The sequence below is a fragment of the Vidua chalybeata genome, chromosome 5, assembly GCF_026979565.1.
Source record: "Vidua chalybeata isolate OUT-0048 chromosome 5, bVidCha1 merged haplotype, whole genome shotgun sequence".
NCBI classification, from domain to species: domain Eukaryota; kingdom Metazoa; phylum Chordata; class Aves; order Passeriformes; family Viduidae; genus Vidua; species Vidua chalybeata.
Window position 1 is genome coordinate 9139277 of NC_071534.1, and position 20400 is coordinate 9159676.

At 46.2% G+C, this 20400-nt stretch overlaps 1 protein-coding gene across 8 annotated transcripts in view; it reads right to left on the bottom strand.

The window, feature by feature from the left end:
* Positions 1 to 6463: 6463 nt before the first annotated feature.
* PRR5 (proline rich 5) overlaps positions 6464 to 20400 on the bottom strand; it is an 81245-nt gene continuing 67308 nt past the window's right edge. For 6 of the 8 annotated variants that reach the window (XM_053943993.1, XM_053943996.1, XM_053943994.1 and 3 more), the window contains 2 exons: positions 15187 to 15325; positions 12448 to 13605 (listed from right to left, as the gene is read on the bottom strand). In XM_053943993.1, coding sequence (XP_053799968.1) covers positions 13055 to 13605; positions 15187 to 15325 — 690 coding nt within the window. In that variant the 3' untranslated portion in view covers positions 12448 to 13054. Of the gene's footprint in view, positions 6597 to 12243; positions 12410 to 12447; positions 13606 to 15186; positions 15326 to 20400 lie in introns of those variants that run through there. The other 2 variants (XM_053943998.1, XM_053943992.1) reach the window with 2 other exon arrangements.

A 20400-nucleotide genomic window follows, 5' to 3' on the forward strand; every position in this document is an offset into this window, starting at 1 on the left:
TTATCACATCACAAAAATGAAAAAAAAAATCCAAAAACCATATAGAAACCCACACAGCAAATCACAAAAAACACTAAAAAAAAGAAAACCAACCAGCTTACTAAACTCCAAACTGTACAGCTGACCCTGAACTTTACTAAAAAAGAAAGCCAAACCTCTACCTCTACACCAACTTAAAGAGTAACCAATACTATATAAAATTAACTTTTAAAAACCAAACTATTAAACGGTAAAAAAAAAATATAAACCCCTAAAAACCAAAAAACAACTATCCAAATAAAAAACTACCTAAAAAAAAATTCCACCATATAAATACCCACGTTCCCAAAAATAAAATAAAAAACAACAACGAAATACATCAAACTACAAAAAAACCCAAACAAATAAACTTAAATTAACTACAAAAAAAAAAATTCCTAACTCAATAAACCCATAATGCCTCGATCCATCAAAACAAAAATACCATCTAGAAATAAACATGATGCCAAGAGATAAATGTAACCACAAAGAATATCTCCCAAATTATCCGTAACCATAAAACATACACTACAATCAAATAAACCAAATAAAACCACTATAATCTAATAAGCAGTAATGCAATTATCAGTATTAAAAAAAAACACTAATTAACTACATAATTCTACCTCAAACCCACCAAAACAAACACCACATACTCCCCCTAATAAAAGCCACAAAAGAATTAAAAACCTACCCTCTACTTCATGCTGCGACCCATAAAAAACCTTGCAAGCCTTAAAAAACATATCCTTTAAAAACGTAATACCCCACAAAAAAATAAAACCAACAACAAAATTCAAAAAAAATCCTTGTCATCAATACCTGAACCAAGAACATTCAAGAACTCCTTATCATGTATTAACTACGAACAAAAGAAAACGATACAATCAATTCCTAAAAGCCTCCTCAAAACCACTACATAAAAGAGCTTCCAAATATTAAATCCCGCGCTCCCGGCAGGAAAGCGGCTCCTCCGGCAGGCAGGGGCGGTGCCGCGCCGGGAGACCCCCGCCCGCTCCCCCTGCCCGGCGGGGCCGGCACCGGGCCCAGGAGCGGGCCCAGGAGCGGCCGGCACCGGGCCCAGGAGCGGCCGGCACCGGGCCCAGGAGCGGGCCCAGGAGCGGCCGGCACCGGGCCCAGGAGCGGCCGGCACCGGGCCCAGGAGCGGGCCCAGGAGCGGCCGGCACCGGGCCCAGGAGCGGCCGGCACCGGGCCCAGGAGCGGGCCCAGGAGCGGCCGGCACCGGGCCCAGGAGCGGCCGGCACCGGGCCCAGGAGCGGGCCCAGGAGCGGCCGGCACCGGCCGGGACCAGCGCAGCGCCCGCGCCGCTTCTCCCGCCCGCCGGCCCGGCAAAGCTCCCCTCGGCTCCGCACGGCTCGCACCGGCAGCCCCGCCAATTCCCCTCCCACCTCAGCAACTCCCCAGGGGCAGAGGAAGCGCCCTCAAATGCGGCGGCACACCCCGATTTCAACCCTTCAAACGCTGCGAGGGCTGCAGCTTCTTTCAGTTGAACCCCCGAAACTGACGCCACGCTCAGGTGCTCACCTCACTTCAACAAGGGCAAATAAATGTGTTCTCGCCTTCAATTTCATCCCCTATAAGAGCAGGAAAAGGGGTTTTCCTCAAATTACGGTAAAAGGGGGATTTTAACCTCAATTCAAACCCTTTAAAAGGAGGGACAACAGGGCTGCGCCCTCAATTTAAACCTTAGGATGATGAAAATGGGGGGGGCTACCCTCAGATCAAACCCATCATACGACAACAATATTTTTCCCCTTCCATTTAAAAAAAGAACACAGGGATTCCCTGACACCCCTAACACCCTGGAAAAGTCAGGTTTTCCTTCAATCAATACCCTCAAAATCACAAGTGAAGGGATCCCTCCCAGTTCAAACACAGAAACACAGACAATAATGGAAGAGCAGTTGCGTCCCTCAATTTGAATTTCATTTGTCCTCATAACCCTTTTGCACCTCCTTTAAGCAATGCTCCGCGTGTCCAGGTGCTCCCCCGCACCCTGTCAGAAGCTCTCACCGTCCTTCCATGAGACAATCCCGGGAACCCCCCCATAAACTCCTCTCCTCCAGCAGCTCCATGCAAAAGTGAGCTGAGGCAAACCCCCTAAAACAGCCCCCGGCAGGAGCCACCCCCTCTTCATCCTCACAGCTCACGCCTGGGGCTGTTGCCACTCTCCAACAGCACCTCTCACAGACACAGACCGAACAGAAATCTACTGCGGGTGTTGGCTTTTCTTAGTCAACCTGGTTACACGATTAAAACACATACACGCACTGATGGTCATTGAGGGAAAGCTTTCCAGTGGAGAAAATAGTCATTTTGGTAGCACACCTTGATAAGCCTACAGAAAAAGCAAAATCAGCACCAACTCCTTAGACCCCTGCTGGGGAACCCAGCCCTCCTTGGGACACCCAAAGCAGCAGACCTCGAAAAAGGAGGGGAAAAGTCAAGCTTGGAGTGGAAAAAGAGAACGTAAGTACACCAGCCTTTAAAAAAAAGCCTTCACACAGCAATAGTGGGAACCAGTCACATTTCTTCTTTCCTTGCTTTCTGTGATGACATAAATATGAAGTAAAAACACATTAAACACAAGGCAGAGCTAGGATTTTACAGGTCTTCATTTTGGCAGTCTGGATGACAAACGCCTCTTCTGCGACACGTTTTGGGGACTGGCAGAGAGCGGAGGCAAAAGGTGCCAGAGAGCCCTTTCTATTCCCTTGAGTTCCTGCAGCAGTTCTCATGGTTTCAGGGCAATTGCTTGGTTCATTCCTAGATAAAAACGTTATGGCACTATTTTCAAAACTACTACCCACCTCTAGTCAGAGTTTCCTACGTTCCTGTATACAAATGAGTGGATAGAGAGAGGGTTTCTTTCCAAATTAATTTAGCAATAAATTCCTATTCTTTACCAATACCTATAAAAACGCGAAACAGGTTTTATAGTATTCTACTCATACCCCTCCCTGTGAATTTTGTGGCAGCTTTGGGTCCCTCTGGGGGACGACGCCCAGCATGACCCCTCTCATTCGCCACCCACCTGCTCCTCCACCGCAGTGTGCCTCCCTCTCCTAGGGACCTTGGGGTGCCCCAAATGACATCAGAGCCCCGAGTCTTCACCCCCTTTTCCTGACCCCCAAAGAAGGCACAGAACGAGTCAAACTGCTCTGGACAGCAGCGCAGCACTTCCTTCGAACTCTTTCCACAGGGACATCGCCCCCGAAAGGGACTCTGCTAGAACAAGAAAGGGGGGGAGCAGCCCCCAGAAGGGTTGAAGTTCCTGCCAAGCCTCGCTGTGACAGGCGAGGGGCAGAAAGAGGGAGTGGCAGAGACGGCGGGGACGCGGCGGCACGGCTCGGCACGGCTCGGCTCGGCACGGCACGGCTCGGCACGGCACGGCACGGCACGGCACGGCACGGCACGGCACGGCACGGCTCGGCACGGCACGGCTCGGCTCGGCACGGCACGGCTCGGCACGGCACGGCACGGCACGGCACGGCACGGCTCGGCACGGCACGGCTCGGCTCGGCTCGGCACGGCACGGCACGGCTCGGCTCGGCACGGCTCGGCACGGCACGGCTCGGCTCGGCACGGCACGGCTCGGCACGGCACGGCTCGGCTCGGCACGGCACGGCACGGCACGGCACGGCTCGGCTCGGCTCGGCACGGCTCGGCACGGCACGGCTCGGCTCGGCACGGCACGGCTCGGCACGGCTCGGCTCGGCTCGGCTCGGCACGGCTCGGCTCGGCACGGCACGGCTCGGCACGGCACGGCTCGGCACGGCTCGGCTCGGCACGGCTCGGCTCGGCACGGCTCGGCACGGCTCGGCTCGGCACGGCTCAGCTCGGCTCGGCATGGCTCGGCACGGCTCGGCTCGGCACGGCACGGCTCGGCTCAGCACGGCATGGCTCGGCACAGAGGGGGGGGTCACTCTCAGCGTGATGTTGGCAAAGCCGCAGGTCCGGCGGGGCCGGGCGGGGTTTGACCGGCACGGGGGGATCCGCCGAGAGCCTCCGGCCCCGTGCGGGGACTCCTGCAGGGGCCGAGGGGCGCCGGGCTCCGGCCCTCTGGGCTTTATTCTCCGGTGCCCCGAGCCCCGCGGCTGCGGGGGAAAGAAGGAAAGGGGGGACGGGAAGAGAGGAGGGACAGCAGGGAATGCGAAAGGGTAGGGAGGAAGGTCGGGCTGTGGAGGAAAGCGGGAGGGGAAGGGAAAGGCCGGGAGCGGGGGAAGAGAGACGGTGGACAGAGGAGGGAGAGACGGGGAACAGAATGGAGTAGCGAGGTAGGGAGAGGACAGGAAGGAGCCGGGTTTGTGGGGAGAGAGGAAAATGGGGGAAAGAGAGATAACTAAGGGGAATACGGGGAGGAGGAAGGAGGGATAGCGAGAAGGACAGGAGGGGGAGCCGCACAGAGCCCCGGCTCCACCCCGAGCCCGCCCCGGCGCCCCGCACTGCCCGGGATGCTGCGCTCGGCGGAGCTCGGCTCAGTTCGGCTCCACTCGGCTAGACTCGGCTGTTATCGGCTGCATTCAGCTAGATTCGCCTCTTCGGCGACCCTGGGCTCGCTTCGGCCCGAACTCGGAGCCGGTCGCTGCGTTCGGCGCAGCTCGGCTCGGCTCGGCTCGGCTGAACTTGGAGCCGCTCGCTGTGTTCGGTTCGGCTCGGCTCGGCTCGGCTGAACTTGGAGCCGCTCGCTGTGTTCGGCTCGGCTCGGCTCGGCTCGGCTCGGCTCCCTGAGGGCGGCGCGGGCGGGGCCGAGGCGCCGCGCGGGGAAGCGGCGCCGCCTCACGTTAAACACGCAAAGCTCGGTGTTCTCCTCCTGCCGTGTCCCGCGGGCGGCCCGGCCATCGCACGGAGACGAACGGGAGCACGCGGTTGGGCAGGAGCTCATTAGGCGGTGACTGCACTCGCGCTAATTAATGGTCATGAGAGCAGGAGTCTGGGTTCGGCGGAGCTCGGTTCGGCCGGGCTCGTAAAACTCCGTTTGGTTCGTTTCGGTTCAGCCGACCTCGTAAGGTTCGGCTGAATGCGGCTACGTTCAGTTCTTTGCAGTTAAACTTGGTTAGGTTCGGCTTTTCGCCTAATTCGTCTTGGTTCGGAAAATCTCGGCCAAATTCGTCTCTTCGGCTACACTCGGCTATTGGCTGCCTCTCGGCTATTGACGGCTATTATCGGCCACACCCGGCTGGATTCGGCCATTCGGCAGAGCTCGGCTCGGCTACGTTCGGCTCACAGATTTCCTGAGGGCCGCTCATTCTACATGACACAAATTGCCGCCTCTAAAAGGCTTGCGGCTCTTTAAAGAAATATAATTGTAACTCAACTCTCGGGACAGAGCTGATGGCTGCTTTAGGCCAAGAATATTTACATGTAGAAGCAATTCCCTCATTTGCATCTCGTTTTTATTTAACGCCCCCCCCCACCCCCCAAATTCCATACATATCACAAGGAAAGTGCCGTTCGGTTTTTCTCGAGTACACTATTTGTACAAAGGACCTGGGTGCAGCACACAGTCGTGATTCAATTGAATAAATCCTGGTTTACATTTCAAAGGTTCTCGCTCTGGCACTGCATGTTTGCAGATCTGGACTGGCATGCTCAGCTACCCTCTTGGCCACATTCCAGAACAATGTACCAGATTTCCCAGAGAGTTCCCAGTAAAACTCACGTATAATCACTGAGCAGAAAATCCTTTGGGGTTTAGTTCCATCTCTCACCTGTTCCAAGCGGAGGGAAGACATTTTTTTGTCACACATCGCAGCAGCAGCGATGGATCAGGGCTTTTTTTTTTTTTTTTTTTTTAATTAAAAAAGGGTAATAAAAATAAACCAGGTCTGACATAAGTGTCTTGAAGTGCCATTCAAGCTTTTTAAACCCAAGAAGACCGTCCTGATTCCCGAGCTCAGTCTTCTATTCATACTGGTTTTGGTATCATGAAATCAGCCAGGCTCTCCAAGAAACAATAAATCATCGTGACTAAACCTCTGTCTCCTGGTTCTTTGCAATTACACCCCACTGGAGGAAGCTCTGCAGCCTTTTTTCCCCCATCCTGTATTAGAGAGAGGATGGATATTAAGGGCACACACATGCACAAACAGTCTTTTTGGTTCTTCAAAAGGATAAAAAATGCCTGTAATAAAAATTACGTAAGTAATATTGTCTCTCAAACTGTTCAAGAAAAGGGAAATTGAAGCTTTAATGTCCCACTGAGAGATGTTGAATAAAATCTTTCCCCTGAGTTTGCACACAGAAATAAAATAGTGATTTTTTTTGACCAAACCAGGTAGGTCTATATGGGAACAGTCAGGAGACGCTCACGGTGATGGGGATGGAGCACAGAAGAATGTTAAAGGTGAAGTGTTAGTCCTCTGAATTAATGCCCTGATGTAGCCAATTTTTTTTTGCTAAGAGACATAACAGTTTCTTCCCTTTGTTTCCGAGTTTCTGAGTCACCCTGTAATTCGTAACCTGCACCAACCTGACGCGGCTAAGTGACAAATCCAGCTCCTGTGCTCCAAGCCACATGTCCCTGACGTGAAGGGAAGTCAGGAATACAGAAACAGCTGTGGAAGAAAGGTGACAGAAAAATCAGAACAGATATTCTTCTATTTCCCCACAGGATTACCAAGCCAAGCTGCTTGGTATCTCCAGGACTGTGTTTTAAAAGGGTTCCCTAGCTCTTTTCCTAGCTGGAAAATCTGGAGTGGCTTTGCCCATGCAAAGCCAATGATCCTACTCACAAGAAGGAACAAATCAGTTTCCTGTTAAATAAAACAGCTGGAAATCTGACCTCTCAGATGCTCTCACTGACCAGCAAAAGGGATCCAGGCCCACATGGACTTGTTTTTTAAATATCAAAAATAAATCAACAAAAAATTATTCCTGACTCAATAAACCCATAATGCCTCAAACCATCAAAAATACCACCTAGAAATAAACACGAAGCCAAGAGATAAATGTAACCATAAACAAGATCTCCAAAATTATCCGCAACCATAAAACATACACTACAATAAAACCAAATAAATAAGACCCCTATAATAAACAATAATGCAATTATCAATATTAAAAAACCCTAACCAATTAACTACATGACATTACCTCAAACCCATCAAAACAAACACTATATACTCACAATAATAAAAACCACTACAAAATAATTAAAAACCTCCCCTCTACCTCACGCTATGGCCCACAGAAACCATCTTACACCTTAAAAAATATATACTTTAAAACCATTATACCCCACAAAAACAAAACCCAACAACAAAATTAAGAAAAAAGTATCATCCACACCTGAACTAAGAACCATAACATTAAAGAAGTAGACAATATCCTTTATCATACACCAACTGCAAACAAAATAAAACAATACAAAAATTATTAAAAACCACCTTAAAACCACTACATTAAAAAACTTTCAAAATTTAAAATCTGCATTTAACAAAATCCATCTAATAAATTAACACCCAAAACTCCAGCAGCCGAGCTGCCCCTACCAAATCTGTATGTTTATATAATAAATAATTTTGTTAATACAATAAACAAAACCAAAATCCCAATAATACATATCAAAAGTCTATTGAAGAAACCTATTGAAATTAATTCTTCCTCAAATACAAACCCATCCATAAAGTTATCTTGACTCAAGAACCAAATTACATGTTGTAAATAATACCAAAAAATAAAACAACACATTATATACCACCAAAAACATCTAATATTGAAGAAAAGCAGAACAACAACAACAAAAAGAAAAATCAGTTTTTTACTTTTTGTAACTAACTTCTCACTTATTAGCTAGAACAAAAAAAATTTGCCAGAACTGTAATTACTTATTTTTCTTCTAAAACTATTCAACTTGACTCCAATGCAAAAAACCAAACTACCACCAAAAAATCCCCACACTGCCGCCCAAAAACAGGGCAGAGAGATGACTCATTAGTCGGATTGATGAAGCCAAGTTTAATCCTTTGTTTTTATGGGACAACTAGGCCAACAGCACAGCGCCTGGGGGAGTTCACATCCACCTGTTTGTGGTATTCTGGGGCCACATAAAACATTTGAATCACTTTCTGGGACTTCTCTCAATAGCTAGGGGAGTTCAATCTCTTGGTATAATCTCAATCTCCCACAGGTCCCAGAGGTAATGCCAAAAAACAGGCAGAGCCTGAGTTCCTTCAGGCCATCTGGAACGACTGGGATCCACCTTGCATACCTTCAGTGCTCTTCAGCACAAAATGTATCTGTTTTCCTTTTAAAAGTGTACTTCTGACTTTGTGGAAAGGTGCAAACAAGACTACGACTGCAAACTGGACATTTTGTTCTCCCGGAGAGCATGATGGCAAGGATTTATGTTTTATTAAAATGGCTACATATGTTCTTTGCAGCATTGCTGGCTCGATTGATACCTGGGTTTCTGCTCCCTGCCTCCAAATTTTGGTACTTTTCTCAAAGTTCTGGAATGACAGTTACACCTCTGCAGACCACAGCTGAAAAATAACACTAAAGAACTTCTGACACCTTCATTTTTAAGATGTTCTTACAGCATATTATCCTCGTAAAGGGGCAATCCATACATCTCTAACCAGAACTAGAGACAGAGGTATCAGTTATTTTCACATACTCACATGTCTGTATAATGGCCTTAGGAGAATTTGGCACACAGTTCTTCTGTTACCACACCTTGGAGGTTCAGATTTAGTCAAAAGCACCATTGAAACCAATGTGCCAGGAGCGTACTGAATAATGAAAGTAATTCTCTCCATTTCTATGACAGAAAAGCCCTCTATTTGGACAGCATTATTTGCAGCCAATTATTCTGCTACTTCCAGCAGTGCTCCAGGGAGCTGTATTACTTCTCCACAGAGCTCAGGAGCTGTTCATTAGGTTGATCTCTTATAGTCTCCCAGTTCCTTTCGCTTGCATAATGTTCACCCTGCAGTGCCATATGACAGGAGCTTTAAGTGCTATCTGTTGCTCTGTATTACCCTCATAGGGCTTTGGAACCCATCCCAGCCAGGGAAAGAACAGCTTTTGATTCTTGGATTAGGACACGAAGTGCCACAGTTTATCGTAACAGGGGGAGCATAAATAATGGAATAACTGGCATACTCAGAATGCCACTTTAGGGCAAAGCTCAAGTGACACTGCCCTATAGCAGGATTTGAACAGTTCAAAGTCCATCACTTCATAAATACATTTTGGCAAGAACCTGCACTATTCTCTTTGACATGTATTTCTCCTTTGTAATGACTTAGTGGTTTGTCTCTAGGACTTCCATATCCTTGACACACTTGCACTGGGATTACTAGCAGGAGGATCACAAATTTAGGTAGTCTTGTATCTGTGCAGCATTTAAAGTCAAGGAACACTGGGCTTAGCCAGTAAGACCATCACATCCAGTTTTACAATTTACAATCATATCTGCCTACGCCTTTTAACATAAACTTGAAAAAGAGACAAAATTCCATCCTACCACTGTTGCAATAGGGAACTGAACTCTGATTTCAGACATTTTCATCCTGCTTGAGCAGGGTGGTTGTACCAGATGACCCCACTGGTAGGTCCCTTTTAACCTTAATAATTTTGTAATTTTCAGGGTCTTCAGAGCAAGCCTGCTGAGTTTATAATCTTTTATTTAATTAAAAAAGCTGGAAGTGTAGCTCGAACCCCGAAAGTCAAAATGCGCTTATTCCTTACTTATTCATTACCCCCTGAAGTAGAGCTGCAGCTCAGCAGACAGAGAGGGACTTCTGTGAACACTGCATTTGTCACCTATGACTAATTTAATTCAGCAAGCTCTAAACCACAGGTTCGTCTGTTCCACTACAGCATCATCAGGGCAACTTACATTAACTGAAGCCAACTGACATCCTCTTCATCCTAAAGAGGACAAATATAAGCCTTTTACTTCAGCTCAGCAGAACTCATAGTTCATCCTAACAAGAGGTAACGAATCCCAGCAGCTATCAGTGAACCCAACCTCTTTAAATACTCATTTAACCCTACCTCAGCTGGTAATCAAAGTTCTGGGGGTGAGGCTAGGCTGAATTTCTCTTTTCTGTCCTTCTCTGGAGCAGTCCTAGTGAAGTGGCCTTGGACTCTATCTTCTGAGGAGGCTAAGTGCTGCTAATGAAAACCTCTAGGAGATTTTTCTCATGTTGCTGCTAGAACTGTGACTTTGAAGACCTCACTCTTAAGAGCTGGAAATGTAAAAGCTAATTGGATGTGCTGGGCTGCAATGCCCCAATACCCCAGGTACTGGGGGCAATCCCCTAACAGTGCATGTGAGAAGGTGAAGTGAACCCATGCCAGGCTGCCTGTCTTGGACAAGTGGAAACACTGAAGACAAGGCTATATCCTTCTTGAGGCTTTCTGAGCTGGCTGTTAGGAGAACTTCTCTTATGCAGTCACTCTCTTGAACCCAGTCTCTTAATAACCTTCTAAAACAAATAGAGGAGAATTTTTATTCACTATCTCCACGTGTGCAAGGTAGGAAAAGTTAGTTAATTGCCAGCATACCAGAGGATTCCATCAGAGGAATCCTCTATACCAAGGTCTTCCATCAGAGCAGAAGGCACTAACCATGCAAAACCTCCAGTGGGAAGGATCCTAGCAGTCCTCTTCTTTCCTCCATTGAAAAAACTATGCTTAAAAATTCCCCAGTAATTAAATATGCTTATGACTCTTAAAACATTTAAAGTTCCTTAAGGGAAGAAGGTGTGTGGAGGCACTATATGATCCACTATATTTGTTATGTTTGGGGTTATATTTTTATGTAATGGTTTGAACCTTATCTTTTCCTCCCTGCACTGTGTCCTTAAAGCAAGGCTGTGGACACTCTTTTTCTCCAAATAAAATAGTAATTTAGGAAACAGAACAGTGTTTGTCAGAAAGAATGAGAGTAGAGACTGAGGGTGCCAGCATGCTGACTTGTACCACTTTAGGACACATTTGGAATCATCACTCCTGTCATATACTGGATCCAATTTCAGCAAGAGTTCCACTCTCTCCTGTGGTTTCCACAGGGCCAAATAAGGCAAGAGTTCCTTGAGACTGAGGGCTCATCATGCCCTCCAGCAAGGAGAGGGGTGCAAAGACCCATTGGTAGGACCTCAGATTGAGCAAGTTGCCAACATACTCTTGAATGTGCCGTGGAGCACAGCTGTGGGATTGTGTAGGCGTTGACATGGCCACAGAGAGACCAAATGGATGATCTGATAACCTGCAACTTAAATTTAGCTGCAATTCCAGAGGGATAGTCTGATAGCCTGCTTCCTAAGACATTTCATTTACTGGACCTCAAAGATCCCCCCAGGCACCGGAGCTGCTTTCTCTGAGGGTATATTGTGCCACACCTGCATTTCAGGCAGTTGGTGTTTAGTCCCTCCTCACTGATTCTGCCCCACATCTTGTGTTCCCTGGCTGAGGCGGGAGACTTGCGTACAGAAGCAATTATTTATCTCTGCATAAGAGAAACTTCTAAGTATGATCTAACTTAAATGCCTACCTGTAGGGGCAGAGACAGCTGAACTTGCCAAACACAGAGAAGATAAACAGGCACCAAACCCTTGCCTCATTTCTGGGGGAGGCCCTCAGATGGCTTCTGAGCTTCTCAGATCTCTGCATTACAGGGAGTCTGCACATCTCTCCAGCAACTGAAATCTTGAGCAGGGAAGCAGGGTGGTAGAAAAAGACTGAGGTAACATATTGTGAGGCCAAAGGAAACTGAGTGTCAGAAGCACAGCTTTGAGTCTAGAAACATAATCAAAGCCTGGGGAAGAGTGTGGCAATTGCTGGGGTCAGCAGTGCAAGTACAGAGCAAAGCTGAACAGTCCCTGAGCAAAGCACCAGGCACTGCCCAGACCAAACCAAAGTGTCTGCTGAGCAGCTCAGGAGACATCAACTGACTCCTTCCACCACAGCACAGGCACAAAATGGAGTTGCCTTCACTGCAAAACCCCCTGATCAAAACTGTATTGTGCAGCAGGATTTCTGCTTCACCTTGGTATCACATGCATCAATCCTCTGCAAAACTACTGATCCAGCTCCTACACCACTGTGTTATTGCAAGGGAAGACTGGGTGTGCTCAGGATAAGAAGAGCTGCAAGGTTCACACTTCCCATAACCATAACTGACAGCAGATGCATTATGGTATTTCTGTAAGAATATAAATATATAATGATGATTTCCCCTGAGAGGCCATATTTTCATTTATTTAGGAAACAAGTAAGTTGAAATATGATGGAATCTCTCCATACCACAGATGCTTCAGAAGTTGACAGTATAGATTTCTCAGAAGTGCCACATTCAGAGCAAATTAATTTCAGTCTTGAAAGTCTTGAGACAACTCTCCCAGACACAAGGTACTGGCTGAGGAAACAGTGAAACAGAAAATGAGACACTAGGCATTGTGGAACATCAGGAAGCCTATTTCTGTTTATTTGCCTTTCTTCAAGAACTCTAAGTCACCATTAGGCAAAGGAGTGCATACAAGGATGTACAAGAAAAAAGATTAAAAGAGACTTTTTTATTATTGTATTCTGTGGCATGAAAGCCCAAAGCCTTTTGTGTTTCTTTGTTTGTTTTGAAAGGATATGTTTCTACTCTGGCTGAGGTGTTACAGTTCAGAGAACAACCAACCATCTGCAGGTAACCTCTTTAGAAAATCAGAAGTGAGCAAAGCTATTTGCTGAGCTGTTTTCCTGAACAAACACTGCCAGCTGCACTAATAGTATTTTACCAGACACTTGTGAGTTTGTGAACTCCTAAGTTTATAAAGAAATAGGAAATCCATCTGCAGGGTGACAGGGATGGGGAAAAGCGGTTAGAGTTGCTTCTCCCTCAGCAGATTCCCACCTGCTATAAACAAACGGTGTTTGTTCAGTACAGCCATGATGACCTGGCAAATCTGCCTTAAATCTGCCCAGGCATGGACAGCTTGCCCATAGTCTGACACACTGTCTTAGTAACTTTCACATATAATATAAACCCCCACAGTTTGTCTCCTAATATCCTTCACACAATGCTCTGTCTGTTCACATCCACATTGTATGCTGATGAATTGGAACAGCCTCGGCCAAAATCAATGAAAATGCCTTCAGAATCAGAGTCGATGGACTCCAAAATCTGATCCACTATGTTCTCAGGGCTGGAAGAGGGAACTGGAAGTAAAGAAGTGTCTCTGTCTAGCTCAAAAGACCTGTGTGGGTCGCCAGTTGAGTGGAAGAGTCCTTTCTGTTGCTCAGCTGTGCTGAGTTTGCTGGCACACTGCACTGACCCAGTGCTGGGCCTCTCCTGGTCTCCCGGCAGTGAGCTTTTCATGGTTGTCATGGAGCTCTTGGAACCGTTGTCCATGATGGTGGTGAGGTTGGAGTACCCCTGGAGCTCCAAGCAGGAGGTCATTTCTGAGACGGAGTGCCTTCGGATGCCGGTTCCGTTGGCAGCTATGCTCTCAGTTTCATACTCGGCCACCGGCGTCAGCAGTGGATTGTTGTAGCTCTTTGATCGCACCACGGGGTTCTTGGCAAGGATGTCACCCGACTTGGAACGTCTGAAGAACCGCTTCTCTGTAAACAAACATCCAGAGTAGTATCTGCAAAGTCTCCTATTATGGCACTAATAATTATGAGTGTTCAAAAGAAATGTGAAGTCCTGATTATTCATAAGCTTTTCTTGAATGAAACTTTTCTAGAAGAAGACATTTTGCTGATTTTGTAGATTCACAGGTTTTAGATTTCCTAGATTTCTTTAGCATACTGAAGACCCCAAAACTATCTTTACAAATAATAACTGAGATTCCCTTATAGTCACACAACTTCACCAGCTGAAATAAAACAGTTAATACAGTGAGAGATGTGATATATAGTTGTAAATACTTCCTTTAGACAAGAACAGAAAGTGCAATTCTGTTCTTTTTCAGGCTATAAATGTTTTTACTCATTTCTAGTATCTGAAATGTAAATTTTCCACTCATCCTGGGAAAATAAAGTCTCTTCAAATTTGGAGCATGAGGATTAAAACAGGCAGTTTTTCTACTAATTCTGGAAAAACGTTCGAAGTTCAGAGACCAGATGGGGGAGACCACCAAGAGTGATTGAAAATGTTAACTAGAGGGCAGTGCCCACAGAAACCTCTTTTTAGGGGAGCAAATCTGCCTTAAATCCAGCAGTTATTGCCTGAATGCTGTTAACCAAGTGGGATTTTCCCAAAAAATAAGCAGCAGATGGCAGCAAGTGAGCACAGAGCGGCCTCTCTGGCAGTAGTTTAGCACTGGAATGTCCTGGCAGTGTGAATAAAATGACCATCATGAGCAAAACAACCACCACTCAAACTCTGTGCAGGTCTCAGTGCTCAGATTCACTCCTGCTATCAGAAGAAAAAGTGGTGTGAATAATAGGTCTCACTTTTGAAGCTTTATTTCTGCTACTCTCACTTTGCCAGCCCATGAAGGAGGCAAAACTGGACCGAGGATCAAATTACTCTCTGGAAGTCAACGACAGCCACTGCAAATAAACTGTCTGCTTTAAATCAAGATGCTGGTATATGTTCCCTGCAAACTCTGAAATTTCCTATACATATTCCAATCTCTTAAAATTATGCTATTGTGCAATTATGTGCTTACCTGGACACAAATTCCAATCATATGCTGTACTACTAAAAAAGCCAATTTCTGTATTTAAGAAAAAACTTTTACATGCTTGAAAGCTTATGTGTTAGTCTTCTCTAAGACAAATTCCTACTCTCTTCCCTAATTTTAACAGCCTTGTATGATCTTTGTGTACTAATGAACACTAATGAAAATGAATTACTGAGTACTTTAGAAGTGGCTTCTTGCTTCTTCCAATCACTGTCCATAAAGCATCCTGTGTTAAAGCTCTCTTGTTAAAAGGTAGAATGGAAATGCTAAACACACTCTAGATTCATTTTACTGATTTTTTTATTACTGAGCACTTTTATGATGATCTGTTTTCATCTTTTGTCACTGCAAGTTTCACTGTGACTCTGCACCTTGCATGGTCTTAGAAGAGAAGCCTAATGTACTCATGTAAGCACTGGCAGTCACCTCTTGTGCAAGCCCTGGCCCTGCATGGAGCAAGGTTTTGGGAAGCCCCCTGTGCTGTGCCAAATGGAGTCTGTGTTGTTCTTACCCAAGATACAGGCAGAGTGCGTGAAGGGTCCGTCACTGGAATACAGACCGTACGTGCCCAAGTAAGGAGAAACAACTTTCTGGATCAGGGATTCCAGTTTCAAATAATCTTCAGACACACCTTTTGACTCATGAACCCCCTGAAAAAGAGGAAACACCCAAGATGAGCACTGTCCCCTCCAATCACAAGCTCTCCTGGCTCACCAGGACAACCAAAGAAGAACAAGCATTTTCACTGAGTGAAAACAAAGGTGCCCTGCAATGTGATCCTGGTTCGCTGGTACAGCTGATTCCTCTTCTGTAAAGCCAAGAGATGTGAATCAGACCAGAGCTACTTCCAGGACATTTAAATCCAGGAAAGTACATCCTACTTAGTGCACAGCACGCAGGGAAGGATAGAGGACATGATCTGTAAAAGGGAATTAAAAACATTCATGGACTTTTTGCTATTGCATTCTTACAGTGACTTCCTGAATGATCGCATCTGGTACCACAAGGTGTCACTGCCATCTCGGCAATATCAACAGCATTAAGAAAAAAGTGAAACTAAGACCCTCAGAAATATTTCTTCCAGGATATTTTCCACAACCAATAATTACAGTAAAGAAGTTTGTTCTCTTTCCTCATCCATCCCCTGCCACCTATCATTTCCCAGGCAAAAGTCACATTATAATTAGCATGGTAAGAATCACCCACAGAAAAAATGTTTAGCCTTCAGCTGTTAACTCTGCACTCCCACCCACAAGCAGACTTGTTAGGCTGCAGAGGTGACAGAAAAACCTTTGCAGAGTTGTGTTCTCCCTTCAGCTTGCAGCTGCAGAGTGCGTGCTTCTATGTGGTCTGAGCAGAGCCCCATACACTCTTGAGTAGGATACCTCCTGCAATATGGAGCAAATTCACACTTTCCACGTGCTCAACACATCATGTTGCAGAATTAAGATCCTAAATGCCATACTCAGCAAGAGCTCTGCCAGAATTTAGGAGATTTCATAACGTGTTCCTGAGCTACTGTAAAAAGAAACTGATTGGAATGAAAGCCTCCGGAGAGCAATATAAAGACCAGATGAGTAAAGTTGCAACACTTCCTTCAGCGTGTGAAAGGATCCTGACGTTCAGGATCTGTTCACAGCTCGGTATGACTCACCAACCAGAGTCTAGAGGGACTCTCAGATGTGTTTCTGAATGGATGACTCTACCCCCTGGTTGCTGCATTGCCTCATCACTTGATAAAAGTTTATGAATGGAAAATGAATAATGGCTAGCAGAGAATTCAAATTTGGACAGAATTTGAATTTGGATAGAGTTTGAATTCCAGTCCGGTGTTTTTGGAATAACAAATAACAATCTTTGCTGATGTGCTATGTCCTGATAAACTTTGGGACAGCAACAAATACAAATTTGAACACAAAGGCATATCCAGTGGATCCAAAAGCTTGCAAACATCAAAGGAACAGCAGAATGAGCCCACAGTTATTCCACCAGGCAAAATTAACACTGGAATCATTCAGAAGACTTACTGAAGGTACGTGTATTATTTCCAAGTCATTACTGGCCTATTGAGATCCATTCCAGGGCTTCTTGCTGGGATTTGGTCAAGCCCTCAGAAAGGCAACACACCTGCTACCTTACTACATATTCACAAACCCATCATGAGCACATCAGGCAAAGGCCAGGGCTTAGGACATCCCGCATCAGGCTCCCACACTAAATACCACTGGAACTTGTCTCCTAAACATGACATATATGAGTGACAGAAGCCAGTGATATTTAGCATTTCTCATGCTCAGGCTTTGCTGTAGAGCTTTATTTACCTTTTTACCATTTTAGCATTTTTTATACTTGTGAAAGACAAGCAGCTAAATATCAGCTGTAGGTAAAGAACCCTGTCGTGTTGCAGGGTGGGGAACTGTGAGGAGTTCTTTTAAAATGGATGGTCTAGAACGAAATTAAGTGAACCGAGACAACCTCGTATCTGAGAACTGTTTCTTGGTAACCAAAACCAAGAACAACAAGAAAAGAAGTTGCCCTACTAAAGAGGGTTACAAAAGACAGAGCAGGAGGAAGGGAAATGGAAAAGGAATGGTGGGAGAGAGAGAACTAAAGGGAGAGGGGAGACAGAGAGGGAAAGCAGCATTACCACCAGCAGGATGGGGAGTGGCTGTTGAGGTCCAGGCAGCGGGGTATGAGCTGTGCCTGCTGGGGAGCCTGCACAGCTCCCGCAGAGGCACGGCCCCAGAGGCACGGGCAGCCCCACAGGCACGGGCGGCCCCACAGGCACAGCTCCCCTGCCACGGGCGGCCGGACACACCGTGATGCGTGGGCGCTGGGACAGGAGCTGCAGAAGCCGGGACACGGTCACGGCGGGGACCGCGGCACTGGCCGGGTCGGAGGCAGGCAGGGCTGGACGCAGGTGGCTCAGGCAGGGACGCAGGGGCAAAGCGGCAGGGCAGTGGTCAAGGACACAGGGAGGCAGGACAGACGCGAGGGCGAGCAAGTGCCAGCAGGGGCAGGAGAGCCAAGAGGCAGGCTGGAGACAGGGAAAAAAGGATAAAAAAGCAGGCTAGGGCCAGGACAAAGGAGCAGACCTCAGCAGGCTCCTCAGCAGGAGCCAAAGCAAAACCACAAGACTCAAAGGCCCCAGACTCAAAAAGCCCCTGAGTCCCCAAGCCCCAAGAAAACAAGTCTGGAAAAGCCCCCAGAGCTTATGATGCAGTTACTTTTATACCCCCTGGCCCCTCCCCAAGTTCACCCGCTGGCAGGAGACCACTGGCCCAGTCCAGCCTTCCACTGTGCTCCATGGGTGGAGACCTTTTGCCATCTGAGCGGAGAAGCCCCTCTGGGGAGTGCGGTGTCTCCTGCTGTCCCATGTGAGCTCTGAAGTGTTTGCCCTGCAAAGTCCCCCCAGAGACAAGGCTTTCTCCCATCTTCTTCTAGTTGGCTCCTGCACGTGGCACGTGTGCACCCTCTCCCCCACATGCCTCTGACAATCAAGTGTTGAGACAAATCAAAACTAACTTAGCTCCTCACAAACCCCAGTAACTCACTAGTGCCACACTGCTCACGAACCTACTCTTACCACCAGCAGAACTGTATGAGTAACAGAAGTGTCCTTGCCTGGTGGCACCTTAACGCTGTCTGATTTCCTGTCAGCCTTCAGGTCTGAAGAGTTCTTTTGGTTTTGAATTATATGTTCTGATGAACTCCTCAAAAGTCAGAGCTATATTCTGCATGGACAGCTGCTCTTGCAGGAATACAAGGAGACTTCCAGCAGCTCTGCTGGGCTGGGATAGGCTCCTGTGGTAAGCTGAGAGGATGGAGACTCGACCCCCAAGCTACAGCCACTGGGACAACGCTCCATCATGGGGCCAGGGAGCTGTGCAGGGCACAGACTCACCTCATCCCCAGCACTGCTGTCCTGCAGCTGCTGTACGTGGAGAGCCCACTGGCTCTCTGTTCCTGAGAAACACTCTCTTCTCTCAAAAACACAACTCCCTCACCACCTGCATCTGCTTCTTCTTCAGTCTTGCCCTCAACCTTCATTTCTGCTCTCTCAAAGCATTGTTAATCTCCACCTCTTTTTCATTTCAGCATCTTTTAGTTGCCACCTTTGAAGTGAAGAATTCTACCATTACAGTGTAAAACCACTCAGTATTGACACAGCCTGCTATTAGTTTTAATCCTCAGTTCTGCATTCCAAGGGATACTTTGAAAAACATACTGAAAACTCATAAAATATGTGGTGTTCACTGGAGCCAGTGCTGACTTCTGCACTGTGCCTTGGCACAAACATGCTCTATCACCTGTGACATCTCTCCTGCAATGACCATTGTTCAAAGGTTTCCTGCAGGGGCCTGATGGGGCAACCTCCTTAAACCTTTTACTTGCTGTGGAGCTTGTCAGAGCAGGAGCACAAGAGGGTGCAGATCCTGTCCTGACCCCGCAAAACAGAGGTTTTCCTGCATTCCTTCCTGCTGTGATACTCAATGACAAACATCCTCTGGGTCTCTGTATTACCAAATAAAAGTACATCCCAAAGTTCAGCAAGGACAATTTCAGCTTTCCCAATCTAAACTTTCCATATGATGTAATGACACTGTCACTAATTTATTAATCATCCCAGCCCACGTAGCCTAGAGAAGCGTCTGCTGGCTCAGAGCAAGCTTTAGGAGCCTGGAAGAAGCTTGTTTTGATTTAGATTCCAGGCCCAAGAACATTTGAACTCCTGTCTCCCCACCAGAGGTTTCTAACCCATCTCCTGTGCCACATGTGCAATGACCTGTTTGCATAACACCAAATTCAGTAGAAAAGCACATCTGTTAGAAGCTTAGGAATGGAGGAAAGTATGTAAGTATTATAAATATTTAATTTATCTGTATATAAAGATAGATAGATAGCTAAATATATATAGACATCTGTACACCCACCTACATCAGTTATCTATATGAAGTCTTTTTTAGACCCTTCCCCAAATTTGTAAGTGATTGGTGCTTATAGAGGCAAACAAAGTGAACTTTGAAGTTAAGCCAACTTGGATGGTTATTTGTGTCACAACAGTTTCTGAGAAAATGATGACAGGATTTAAAAGTCACCAATAGTAATAATAATAATAATAATGATAATGAAGTATTTTGATGTTATTTTGGCACTTATGCTTCTTCTTGTACTTACTGCTCAATGCCTTACTATTTCAGTATTTCCCTATGAAGCAATAAAGCAAAAGTCATAAGGCTGGCTGCTTAGCTTACAAGAAGCTCTATTACAATTTGGAGAAAAAATAAAACTTGGAGCATGATCAGTAAAACAGAGATTCTACCCATATCTTTGATGCAATATTTGCTCTTCAGACCTGCAAAAACATATTTTAAAAGATAACTGTGACCTTTCATGAACCCAATCTCATTTTAGCAGAAGAGTTTCATGCTTCTCTGTGACTGTGAGATGTATCTATTAAATTCCTTTCAAAGGCCTTGCCTGACCTATTTATTTTGCAATTGAGAGCCAAAATAGTTCAGTATCAAATACTGCAAGCACCTTAGTACTTTTGGAAGAGTGGAACTGCTCGATCAAATCCTCACGCTGATCACACTGTTTCAAAATGCAACAAGGGTCACGTCATTATGTCTCCATTTGGAAAGGATTATAATGTAAAATTATGACAAGAGCCTGCCCTACTCTGAGGGCATGGGGATAATGGGGATTTGAGTCCTGAATATGT